Source organism: Rhinolophus sinicus, chromosome 12 (genome assembly GCF_057876585.1).
Source record: "Rhinolophus sinicus isolate RSI-liver-muscle chromosome 12, RSI-T2T, whole genome shotgun sequence".
Lineage (NCBI taxonomy): Eukaryota > Metazoa > Chordata > Mammalia > Chiroptera > Rhinolophidae > Rhinolophus > Rhinolophus sinicus.
Window position 1 is genome coordinate 22,390,806 of NC_142512.1, and position 13,782 is coordinate 22,404,587.

At 36.1% G+C, this 13,782-nt stretch overlaps 1 protein-coding gene across 12 annotated transcripts in view; it reads left to right on the forward strand.

The window, feature by feature from the left end:
• Window positions 1-13,782, forward strand: part of NF1 (neurofibromin 1) — a 209,195-nt gene that overhangs the window by 38,997 nt on the left and 156,416 nt on the right. For all 12 annotated transcript variants that reach the window (XM_019750679.3, XM_019750681.3, XM_019750685.3 and 9 more), the window contains exons 2-4: window positions 2,767-2,910; window positions 4,604-4,687; window positions 9,016-9,206. In XM_019750679.3, coding sequence (XP_019606238.2) covers window positions 2,767-2,910; window positions 4,604-4,687; window positions 9,016-9,206 — 419 coding nt within the window. The remainder of the gene's footprint in view (window positions 1-2,766; window positions 2,911-4,603; window positions 4,688-9,015; window positions 9,207-13,782) is intronic.

Consider the following 13,782-nt stretch of genomic DNA (forward strand, 5'->3'; position numbering starts at 1 on the left):
ACGTAGATGTTTGTGCTGTTTATGGGAGCCTGCGGCGGCCTGAATACACCTTTCTTCCCTCCCTGGCTTCTGAACAAGTTAAGAATAAAAGAGTAACGATGGAGACCTGAACATATATGAAATATATTTATATTGGTCAGAACAGCAGCTTTGAATTTATTTTGAGTTTGATGGTGTGGCAGATTGTATTTTCCAAATATGGTTACAGTATCTCATTCCACATGCTCTCCTGCTATAAGACGTTGCCATTCTCACATCAAGAAGTGGAGTCTGTTTTTCCATATTCTTGCATCGAGGCAGGTCTGATCAATGTGATGATGTTGGAGACCCACATGAGCCTACTAACTACATGTCAGAATTAGGCAGACTTACTCATCCATCCCAAGTACTGTTTTGTTGGTCATTCCCCTCTGCACTGCTAGACCTTTGATCAACGCTTGGCATGCTGACAGAGAGGAAAATTCTTGCACTTTGTAGCAAGCCTGGTTCCAAGTAAAGAATGGTAGAACTGAGTTGTGCGTGCCCAGTTATTCTCATTTTTATCAATCTGACTAACGGGGGGATGAAAGGCAGGGAATAAAGGATGTGTCAAAGATGACTCAGACCTCAGACTTGAGAAACTGGTTCAATCGTGCTACTGTTCACTGAGATAGGACGCATGGTAGGAAGATGATGAATTAAAATTTAGAAACACTAACTTTGAAGTGTCTAAAAGATACCCATGTAGAGATACCAAAGAAGCATTTGGATAACACATTTGAAGATACAGATTTGGTAATAGTATTAGTTTTCTACTGCCTGCAACAAACTACCACGAACATAGTGGCTTAAAAATACACAAAATTATTATCTCACAGTTTTTGTGGATCAGGAATCTGGGTAGCTGAGTTCTCTGCTCAGGCTTGCACCAGCCTGAAATCAAGGTTTTGGTTGGGGGCTGTGAGCTTATCTGAGGCTTGAGGTCATCTCCCAAGCTCACTGTTGTTGGTAGAATTTAGGGTCTCACAGTTGTCAGACTGAGGCCCTCAGCTCCTAGAGGCTGTGTGCTGGGCTTTTCCCACAGTATGGTAGTTTGCTTCTTCAAGACCAACAGAAGGCATTTTTGCTACTTCAAATCACTTATGGCTCAGCTGGTTAGGACAGGCTCATTCAAGATAAGTTCTATGATTAACTCAGAGTCAACTGATTAGAGACCTTAATTGCACCTACAAAGTCCCTTTCACCATATAATAGGGTGTGTGTGGAGAGATTTAGTATAAGGAATTGGCCCACGTGATTTTGGAGGCTGGGAGGTCCCATGATCTGCCATCTGCAAGTCGGAGACTCAGGAAAGCTGGTGATGTAATTCAGTCTGAGTCCACAGGCCTGAGCACCAAGGGAGCTGAAAGTGTAGATTCCAGTCTGGGTTTGAGGGCCTGAGAGTCAGGAGTACTGAGGGCAGGAGAAGATCAATATCCCAGCTCAAACAGTCAGGTGGAAGGGACTGATTCTTCCTTTCTCTGCCTTTTTGTTCTATTCAGGCCCTCAATGGATGATGCCCACTAACACTGGGGTCAGGGAGAGGAGCAAACTGCCTTACTGAGTGCAGCTACTCAAATGCTAATTTAATCAGGAAACACTCTCAGAGACACACCCGGAAATGTTTAGCCCAATGTCTGTGTACCTTGTGATTCAATCAGGTAGACACAAAATTAACCATCACAGAGGGATTTGGGGACATTCATGAACTACATTGCAGCCACTACCATCTTCTAAAATCCGCTTTGTCTGGTCTTTCAGGTTTTTTTCCTCCATAATCTTTGTAGATAACATTATGTAATTCTGTAGCTTCTGTTCTGCCCCTCCTGTAAACACCAAAAAATGCTTTCCCTTTTTTATTTAGTATTTCTTTACTATCAAATTTGTCATCTGTTACTAACTGACTAAACAAACTTGGGCATGCCACGTGGTCATTCTACTTTTAGTTGAACCATTTTAAAAAGGAGAAAGCTGGGCTTGGCTTGTTTATTCACAGAGGAACCTCACCAGCGCTCTCCATTCAATTAGTAGGATCCAATACTCAGTAAACATGTGCATGATGCTTTCAATACAAGATGCTACTGTTGAGCAGAGTAGACATGAACTCCTTGGTTTTACAACCTAACTCATTCTCAGATAAACGTAAATAAACATGGTCCCCTTAAAGGATACTTTCTTCTATGAGATTTAGCTATTTGTTGTGCTGTTTGTTACTCCCTCAACTGTAGTTGAGGGTGGTTATCTTACCTGAGTCCGTCTTACTCTGTTTATTCCAGGTTATGCAGCTTTTTTCTCATTTTTGAACAAGCTGCTGCTATTTGCCATTATTGACTAGAGGTCTGGGGCATAGATTTTCTTGGTCTGCTGTTCTCTTAATGCTTGAGTTCAAGGTCTAAGGGAAAGGATCTTGTGTGTTTTATTGCAGACGTTCTCTGAAATAATGTTTAGCTATAAAGAAAAAGCTCTATTTCTGTGACTCATTATTCTGTCTTCTATCGTGCTGGGTAAGGATTTAATTTGGTACATAGAGATTTATGACTTCCAGAAAGAAAGCTGCAAAATTTGAAATTTCCAAAGAATATTAGATTTGCTCTAAATGCTATTAGATATAGAAAATTGGAGCTTGAAATACAAATATAGGTAACAGGTTGATAAATTTTCCCCCCAAATCTCGTGATTTTTCAATGAGAAATAGAGTTCTTTTTAGTCATTTTCAAGTGTGAGCTAACAATTTTGTTTTTTTTTCAGCTTCCAATAAAAACAGGACAGCAGAACACACATACCAAAGTCAGCACTGAACACAATAAGGAATGTCTTATCAATATTTCCAAATACAAGTTTTCTTTGGTTATTAGCGGCCTCACGACTATCTTAAAGAATGTTAACAATATGGTAAGTTTTGGGTCACTGTTCTGTGGGGAAATTTATTTTGGCTTGTTTTTTATTTAAATATTTGGAGCAGTGTATTTTGCAATATAGAAAGTCATTTTCTGTAAACTCTGGGTATAAACATTCACCTTGTTTTGTGGATAAACACGGGCAACCTTTTAACTTTCATGTAAGCTTCGCTTCTTTCCCTTAGATACTTCTCAGATTTGTGACCCTGTCTCCTTCCCATTATTTTTCTGGAATTAGGATTTCATACAAATTTTGTGTCCTGTAGGAATTGATCGTAGTAATCTATTAAAATATTTTCCTTAGCTTCTTATGTGAATATTTACATATTAGATTGTCCCAGTCCTAAGCAGAGGGTAAATAAAATAGGGCCTTGTAGTTCTAAAATGTGAGATTCCTTTTATGAAAAGAGTGTTCTATTTCCTGCCTCCTGTGGCCTGTGACACATTCTATAATAGTTAGACCACCCCTTGTTGAAACAGTTTTCCTCCAATACCAGTTTCCTCAAGTTAGTCCACTGTCAGAGCGTATAATTGCTTCTTTTTTCCCCATTTTATAAAATCTGTTTGCATTCTTAGACTTCAGAGTACTCCAACTGTTCTCTCTCTGTACCTTTGAACACATTTCTCCTGTCTCTTTCAGGTGATTCCTTCCTCCCTCTCAAGTCCTATCTAAAATCTCCTTTATACTCAGTTTCAGATCAGCTGATCTGGATATTTCCTGACTAAATCCAAACTGCTCTTATTGTCTTTAGCACTTATAACCACAACTTGTGTTGTTTGTGTTGAGCTATGAAACTGACTTCTGATTGTAGATTGTGGAAATCTGTTCCATTTTTGTAGTCACATCATCTTTGGGGTGTTTTCTTTTTGAAAAACTGATTAGATAGTACCCAGACTTATACGAAACTGATAAATTGGAGGTGTGAGCAATCATTTGTGTTACAAAGAAATTTTCTCTTTATGGAAAAGAAATCAAAATTTTCTGAAAAAAGCAGGACTTTTAATAAATATATAAAGTGATTTACAGAATACATTTAAGGTTTAGTGGAACTCTTCTGTCGCCCAGTGCGTGGGGCAGAGTGATAGGATTTTACTTATATAATAAGTGGCCATGTTCCCAGTTAGATTGAAAATATTTTAATATTTGGAACCTTCTTTCAAAACAAAAACAGTATTATGATATTGGCATTTATTTAGTACTTACTGAGTAAATTGAATTGTGGAAACCATAGTCTCTTGTTGGTAAATAGTACAGTATTCAATTTAAGGATAGTGAATGCTTAAATGTCACCGTAAGTGGTATACAGTGTTTTTTGCTATAAGAATTTAAACTGATTATTTTGTGGCTTCAGTGTGGTTAAGTGCTCCATTCAAGATTCTGGTAAAGATCTGTACGTGTATGTAAATCTTACATATTTTTAAAGTATAAACCAAAGTCACTACTTTTACTGTTACAAGGCTGATAATGGCAGACTGTAATAAATGCCAGCATTTTTGTTTGCTTGATATTTATTTTGTGTGAGCATTAGGATAAAATCAGAAATAATAGAGTTAAATACATTATAATCTGGAAGATAAAATGGAAGACTATTGATTTTCTTGATCCTTAGACCCTCACTTTTCAGATGTGTGCTGATTGTGGAGAGTAATAACCAACTTTTAGTGTTCTGAATATCTTTTTCTTGTAGAGGATATTTGGAGAAGCTGCTGAAAAAAATTTATATCTCTCTCAGTTGATTATATTGGATACACTGGAAAAATGTCTTGCTGGGGTAAGTAAATCTGTTCTTCAATAAGCAGGTTTCGTGAGTTTAATTTTGAGTTGATCTGATGTACCAAAGTATAGGTGTGGACAAGAACAGTCATATGGATTTTTTTTTTTTTTTTTTTTGTCTAAGACATGCATATGACTTTTTTTAAAAAAAGATTTTATTGGGGAAGGGGAACAGGACTTTATTGGGAAACAGTGTGTACTTCCAGGACTTTTCTTTTTCCAAGTCAAGTTGTTGTCCTTTCAATCTTAGTTGTAGAGGGTGCCGTTCAGCTTCAAGTTATTGTCCTTTCAGTCTTAGTTGTGGAGGGCGCAGCTCAGCTCCAAGTCCAGTTGCCGTTGCTAGTTGCAGGGGGCTCAGCCCACCATCCCTTGCGGGAGTCAAACCGGCAACCTTGTGGTTGAGAGGACGCGCTCCAACCAACTGAGCCATCTGGGAGCTCAGTGGCAGCTCAGCTCAAGGTGCCATGTTCAATCTTAGTTGCAGGGGGCACTGCCCACCATCCTTTGCGGGACTTGAGGAATCGAACTGGCAACCTTGTGGTTGAGAGCCTGTGCTCCAACCAACTGAGCCATCTGGGAGGCAGCTTAGCTCAATGTGCTGTGTTCAATCTTAGTTGCAGGGGGCGGAGCCCACCATCCCTTGCGGGACTCGAGGAGTTGAGCCAGCAACCTTGTGGTTGAGAGCCCACTGACCCATGTGGGAATCGAACTGGCAGCCTTCAGAATTAGGAGCATGGAGCTCCAACCACCTGAGCCACTGGGCCGGCCCCCCTATGACTTTTTTAAACAGAGCGGATGGAGTGGCGTAAATAAGTTTTCAAGAGAAAATTATTTTCTTTTTTGTAAATTAAATAGATTTAAATTTACTTATAAAGTGTTAAGCTTGAGCCACATATATCTCAGGTTTTTTAGAAAAGATTTCATGAAATAAGATTTTATGAAAAAAGGTTTAATGAATTTCTTCATATATTGTTAGGCCTGTGGCATTGCTTAGCTTTGAAAGAACGTGATGCGAAAGACCACCAGTCATCTTGTTTCACCCATATGAATCTGACTTTAGTATTTTACTTTTCATATCTACATAAAAGAAAGCTTAAAAAAATTAAAACCGGGGATGGCCAGTTAGCTCAATTGGTTAGAACACAAAGCTCATAACACCAGGGTTGCTGGTTTGATTCCCACATGGGCCACTGTGAGCTGCGCCCTCCACAACCAGATTGAAACACCTACTTGATTTGGAGCTGATGGGTCCTGGAAAAACACCCTTAAAATAAATAAAAGTTAAAAAATATTAAAACCATGACTGATGGCTGCTATCTTATGAACACTTGTTATTTGTAAATACGAACATACAAAATAGATATGTGGAGGCTCAGTTGAGTACAAAACAGTTGTTTCCTCTAAATAGTTATCTCAGTGTATTTCAACCATGACTTAATTAGAATTTTTTCAAAACTATTTCTTTTGTTTAAAGCAAAGTGTTTCTATACTTCAACAGCCTTAATTCTTCCGGGAACATGGTAGGGGTTTACGTAAATATATAAATTTAGTACCTCCGTTTTAAAAATCTGTCTATTCAGTATGTATTGGAGTTAACTTAATTCTTATATTCTCTCTTCCTTTGGCACATCATTTGTCTTTATTCAGAATTGCTTCTCTTTTCTACATATGTTACAATTGTTCTCTATAGTAAACCTAGATGGAAGGGACCTTGAAATATGTGGACTGATTGTGTGGTTGAGAAGAGAGGGAAGGTCAGAAGTGTTTGGGGGGAGTGATAGAGTAGGGAGTTGGAAAAATAATTACATTCACACAACTGTGTATCTCTTAGGGAAGAGAAGTGTTTAAGACTATAGGCCACAAAGCCTAAGCGTGTTTTAAACTCTTTTAATAACCCTTGGTCATATTCCAAAATTGTGAGACAGAGTTTTAAAGTTTTCTACTTAAATTGAGGGTGAGCGAGTTTTGTTTTAGCTTGGTGCTTTCTATTATTTGTTAAATGCTATTGTTCATTTGTAAAATGGAATAAAAGAGCAGAAGGGCTGTTAAATAGGATGGTGGAATTGTGAAAGTGGACAGTTTTTAAACTTCTCCTGAATCAGTTCTTTGTAGTTGTCTTATTGCTTTGAAGGCAAATACCAGTATGTCAGCTCCTACCATGTTTGAATGGGAGTAGGGTGGTTTATTGCCTCTTAGTTCTACAGCTTTTCTCTATTAACATTTGTAATTGAGAGGTAATGGTAGATGTATTTTGGAAAATGATCACTGATATTATTGGCCCTTGTTTAATTTGATACTCTTTGCAGATAGCTTAATTGAAACTCTAAAAAGTGGGTGTGGTATAACATATAATGCATAAAATATATTATTTTTCTCTTCTCTATCATTGACAATGTATAAGTTTTTTTCATTAAATTTATAATTAAAAAATAATACTATTCACATGAATGAACAATTGTGTTTTCTTGGATTGCCATCAATGATTTTATGGTTGTCTCTTGATTTTCATTTTTACATCAAAGTAAGTTGAAGTAGTTTAAGATGAACGGAAGTACGTGTTTATCATATCAAGTAGTTGAAATAGCTAAATGAAAGTGAACAAGTACTTACCAATATCACATTATGATTAAAATTTTGTGGAATTTAAGGAATCTTAAATACTTTTATTTCTGTATATATTACCATTATTCATAAGATTGAATACTTCTACAATTTTTTATTTATAATTGGAGTTAGTTTAAACATGTGTATTGTTTGGTTAGCCTGTAAATGAGAAATAGGCATTGTCACTCAAATTTTGTAGTTTTTTGTGATATCTGTTTATTTACAGTCCATATATTTCAGTGTATTTGAATCTGAAAGCACTTGGACTTGCAATTACAGAATCAGGCGTAGTGCACAATTATACAGAATGTTGTTCTTTGACATGATGCTTGGTATTACCAAAATTGTCCTTTATATATAGATACTAAAGCCTTTAGATGAAATATTGATGTGGAACAGTATATCTGCAGAATAGCTTATCCATTGCTTGTTTTGTTAATTGTAGAGCTTTATTGACATTAAGCTTATTAAACTTTGTGTCATTCACAGTGAGACCACGTGGCATTATGTACTTCTGATGTGATGTAATATGAACTGTACTGAGTTACCTAAAGTGTTTGACTTCAATGTAATCAGACGTAGGTTTAGGTTCTACCTTACAGAAAATACAGTAACTAGAAGAACAAGTTAAGTTACACCACTAAGGAATAATCAAATCAACAATATGGAACTTTTATAAGACAACTGGCCCATTTTCTTTAAAATACCAATGTTACAGAAAGTAAAACTGGTGTCCTATAGAGTGGTGGGGGATAGTTTTAGAATAAGGAGACTAAAGGATTAGAATAAAGAGACTAAAGGAACATAACAATCATGCTGTAATCTATGACACTTTTTGAAGCTATGAAAGACGTTTTGGGAGCAGTTGGAAAAATTTGAATGCAGATTGGGTATTAGCTGATAAAAGGGAATTGATTATTGTTCCTTGGCGTGATGATCAGTTGAAGTTGTACTGGAGAATGGCCTTATTTTTAAGAGATGTTGGAGTATGTAGGGGTAAAGTATTACCGTGTTTCCTGAAAATAAGACCTAGCCGGACCATCAGCTCTAATGCGTCTTTTGGAGCAAAAATTAATGTAAGACCAGTCTTATATTATCGTAAAATAAGACCAGGTCTTACATTAATTTTTGCTCCAAAAGACGCATTAGAGCTGATGGTCCGGCTAGGTCTTATTTTCAGGGAAACACGGTATGGTGTTTCTAACTTACTTTGAAATGGTTCAACCAAAACAAAATTATTTGTAATAAGTAACATCTATCTGTTTTGGTCAATCTCTTCAAGAAAGGTGGGTGTGATTGCCCATCCGGGAATTTATTTGGCTATTGAGACAAATGACACAATACACTCACTAATTAATATGAGTAATGTTTATTTAGAGCTCACAACAAACTGGGGATTCCCAGGAGGGGAAGGGCTTATGTGGGGATTTGATGAACAGGGAACAGGCAGGAGTGGGTGTGGGAGGCTAAAGAAGATGGATGGGGGACTGGACTTTTAGTGTGATTAAGACGTGAAAGATGGAACAATCTTTACTAGACTAGCTACAGATAGATATAGTAAACATGATGAAGTATTAACAATTATTGAATCTAGGTGATGAGTATAAATATGGGTGTTCATTATTCTATTTCAACTCTGTATATTTGAAAATTTTCATACTAGAAAATATTTACATGTAAATTGAAGAAAGTTTTAGAATTATGTGATTATTTCTATTTCAGCAACCAAAGGACACAATGAGATTAGATGAAACAATGCTGGTCAAACAGTTGCTTCCAGAAATCTGCCATTTTCTTCACACCTGTCGTGAAGGAAACCAACATGCAGCTGAACTTCGGAATTCTGCCTCTGGGGTTTTGTTTTCTCTCAGCTGCAACAACTTCAATGCGGTCTTTAGTCGCATTTCCACCAGGTTAGTGTATAAATCTACATAGGACTGTTGCAAATAATATAAATTTTAGAAGACTTTCTTTAGTCTACATGAAAATAAAAAGTTGACAGAAATAAATTTGACCTGGGCTTTTGTAGAAATTTTACACATTGATTTCTTAAATTTGTATTATGTAACATTGTGATATTGATATGTACAATTAAATGTGAGTACTGTTATAAACTTGAAAGTCTAAATTTTAGGAAAAAATGTCACCCATGACCAGGGTTTTTTTTTTTTTTTTTTTTTTTTTTTCTTTAACACTATGAATTTTTGGTTTGGCTTTTTAATATATTACTTCTTTAAATGAAATTAGCCAATCAGATAGAATAATTGACAAGAGTAGTAAGAATTCTAATGATCTCACAGCTCTGCTCCTTATCATAAGATCCTAAGTTACCAAAAAAAACCCCCCCAAAAACCAAAAAAACAACCCAAAACTAAAAAGAAACCCAGAAATATGGAAGTGAGTAATTTCAAAGTAGAAATTTCCAGAAAGTGGACTGTGTTTTAAGTGTATGAACTGTAAAAGCTCCCATTTGTTGAACATTTACAGCATATGCTGTGGTGTTTTATTCTCATAGTATCCCTGAAATGTAGGTGATACTTCCCCCATTTTACAGGTAAGCAAACTGCTGTATTTTGCCATGTGTGATGCACTCCCATGTAAAATGCGCACCCACATTTTTGGCCCAAACTTTCAGAGAAAAATATCTTTCATTTTAATTTAATTTTTTAATTCAAAGTTTTATTTGTTTACATTTAGGTACTTGTTTTTTGTCTTATAAAGGTATTTTAGCATTTAGTTTTTAACATGTTATGGTACAAGAAATTTTATGTACCAAATAATTACAAAACACAAGAACAGATACAAGGTACAAGAAATTTTATGTATCCATAACAAATTTACGATATTTATGCATCATTGAAGGCCAAGAACTCTTCGTTGTTGCAAGTTCATTTCAAGTTCAACAAAACCTATTATCGTATTCCAGGGTGTTATTTTGTATACAGATAACGTTATTGATTTCTGGAGTCACACTTTTAACTCATAAAGCATAAATAAAAGAATTAAAAACATTTATATAGATACGGAATTAGTATTACCCATGTATAATGCACATCCTTTTTTCCCCCTCACAAATTTGGGCTAAAAAGTGCGCATTATACACAGCAAAATACAGTAATACCCAAAGAAGATATCAAGATGATAGGCCAAAATGGAGGTCCCAAAATTTCTAAGTCAGACTGGCTCCAGAGTCTATTAGTTTTATTATACCGGATTTGCTGCTTCCCTGTAGGTCTATTTTAGCCACCTTTTGGTGAAATCCTTTTTTATAATGTACTGCTGTGCTTTAAAATTATATGATAAATATAATTTGAGCTTTCATTGATGATTGAAAATCATTATGTGGTCATCAGTTGTGATATGCTACGGAGAAATCGGCATAGTCAGTGCTCTATGGAATAGAATTATAACTGACAATGGCAAGTAACTCTGGAACTTGCTTTCGTGCAAATGATTTGCCTTTCTTATGAAAGTAGAGTCAAATGGGTCCTTAATTATGACCCAGTAGGAAGTATAAATCACTGAGTGTTCAGTGAATCAAAGAATAATACAGAATAGAGAAAAAGATTCCTTTTTGCTCGTTGGTATCTGCATCTTTTGACTTGTCTGTTGTGGGAACAGTGGACTTCTATAAGCAGATTCATTTATTCTCCTGCTGTTTTCCCACAGGTGTGAATGAGAATATGCATCATAATTTGAGAATTTGTGCTATAGTGTTTTGGGGGAATTGGCTAACTTCAAAATCCTGCAGTCTTTTTAATAAAAAATGGCATTTCTATAATCATGATGCCAGGCAATAATATTCTTCAACCTCTCATCAGAACTCTGGGTGCAAATAAAATTAAATTTTTACTTAACGGCATAATATGATTGGTAATGTTTGTAATGTTTATACAATATACAGTGTTTTCATGAAATCTTTTGAGTGATAACATTTCGTATTCTGAGGAATAATATACTCTTTGAAGCAGCAAGGTAACAATCACCTAGGGACTAGGAGTGCAAAAATTATAAAAAACAAAACCCCTTCTTTGTTTAGGTGACTACTAGACCAGCCTTACTGTGTGAAATAATCTTACGTTGAAGGTAGGAAAAGAATACAGTGTTTTTTAGTCTATCCAAGCTTGAGTTGCTTTATAAAACACAGCAAATTGTTCCCCCTTTTAAAACTCGAGAAATTTTCTAGGCACCTAAGGTCTTATTTTGCAGCATTAGCACACGTAAAAATAGACAACTTTTGTGTATGTCCTGAATCTAGTTCACTGTTTCCAGAATAGAAGTTGTGTCTCCAGAATAAGCCAGTTTCTTTAGCTTTCTGAGGACAGACTGCTCAGAAATGGGATCTATGAAATACGTGTTTCAGACAACTGCATTTGCTCTTTCATTTAGCTTGTGCCAGAAATGGGAGCTGATCTTGTTAGAGGACCACTCACCTATAAAACCATTATAATGGTTTACTTTAGATGGAGAGATCTTATGACATTGCTGTTATAGCATTAGGTGATTTAAAATATGCAAGTGACTAGAATGGCAGTTCTTTTCTAAAGATTGATTTTATATCTCATATCTAATAGGTGAATCAATATCATGAAAATTAATTGTGTGAGACCATTCTACTTGTCTACAAATGTTTCTCTATTAGGATTAACATTAGCTTTTGATATTTCTGACCTTTGCTTTTCTTTAAGGGAATGTAGGCTACAGATCTTAAGCTAACTTTATTATTCTGCCAAAGTATACCATGTTCTGTGGCTTATGGTACTCTTTCATGGAGAGGATTAGCTGCTTTCTCCACAGAATTACTGTATAACTGCACTAGATCTAATTGTTTTTTAGTGGGAGGGCCCTGCAGAGTATCTAATTTGGCATACTACCAGAAGCAGAACACCCAGTGACTTTAAAAGTTGTATTTGATTCTTTTATTATACAAATCTGCTGGGTTTTTTTTTTAATGGTTTCTTATTCTTTTTAATAGTTTTAAATTTCTTGTATATCTCTCATCATTTAAAACATACTTATATTCTCCTTAAAACTGTTAAATGATCTCATGTATTTATGTGTGCCATCTCTTCTTCAGAGTGAATTATTTCCCCTCTGTTTTATAAACTCTGATTACAAATTCACCTCTAGTGCAGTCTGCATTTTCTTTGGGAATCTCTTGCAATTGCGTTTGCCAAGTGCCCAGCTCTGGAAATATTTTTTTGTGTGAATTTCTCATCCCCAGATTGTATGGGTGTATAACTGTGGACCTCAAACCCTTATGAGGTAATAGCCCTGGGTGACTTTCACCCCTACTGTAGGCTTAGACAGCAGACAAACTGCTTGTGCTGGTAGCTATTCCCCTCCACCTCCCTCCCCTACTCCCTCCATTCCTCCCTTTCCCCTACCTCTCTCTCCCTCCTTCTCTGCCTTCCTTCCTTCATTTCCTGCTGTCTCTCTTTTTTTAGGGAGTGCATAGCTCTTTCTAGTCATGTTTTATACAAGGCCCCAGTTCTTCTCCCTGCATCATTACGGTACAAGGCTTTGCATCCAGCCTCATGTGGACACATGCCCCAAACCCTTTAGATTAAGGAGAGAAAGAAACCTAACCATCCTCACCCTTCCTTTATTGCAAGGCCAGACCCTGTCTTCAAAACCATCCCTGGTTTTCAGTTTCCTTTTCATTTTTGGACCTGGGTGGGTGGGTGGGTAGTGTTTGTTTCACTTTATTACTTGTACTATGCATTTTAAATATCTTTCCGTTGTTCAGTTTTACATGGTCTTTCTAGATGTTTTAGTAGTCGGTTTTCCACTTCATTTCTTTTGCTCAAACTCTTGAGTTCTCTGCTTCAGAAATGATGTTTAAGCTTCACAAAATACCCCTTCCCTATGGAAATAACTGACTATAAGAGGAATTAAACTTTCCTTCCATTTTTCATAGCCACAAGAATCAGCTTTTCAAAAGTTGGCGTTGCTGATTTATTAAGTTGTATTTCCTTAGGAGTCATATTCCATATTTTTGGGCTCTGTGCAGCAGCTGTGGAATTTTTAGCATGTAAATCAGTATTGAGGACCTTCTTGTTCCCAGTGTGTACTGCTAAGCTTTTCTCACCCTGATGATATGAAGAGCTTTAGTGTAAGTGCTTAGAATAATTTTAATGTTAGCTATACATCTGTAGGATAAAGCAAGTGGAAGAATTTGAGAAGGAAGGAATAGGGTTGATTTTATTTTTAGCAACTGAAGGTTCAGTGTGATGATTCATATCAGTTTTAAACTGCACTAAAATGGTTACAATTAGAGTTAATATTATGAATAAGAGCATGTAATATTTGTGCCTGTTCACCATCTCTCTTTCTCTCTGCATTTATGAAAGTTAGTAATTCCGTTTTGCTTACATTTTTTGATATTTATTAATTGAAATGACTCTGCCTCATTAGGGAGCACAATTCAATAGATCAGCAATATCAGGTTTTGAGAAAGTAATCTTTATGGGTGTTAGTGAAAAACGG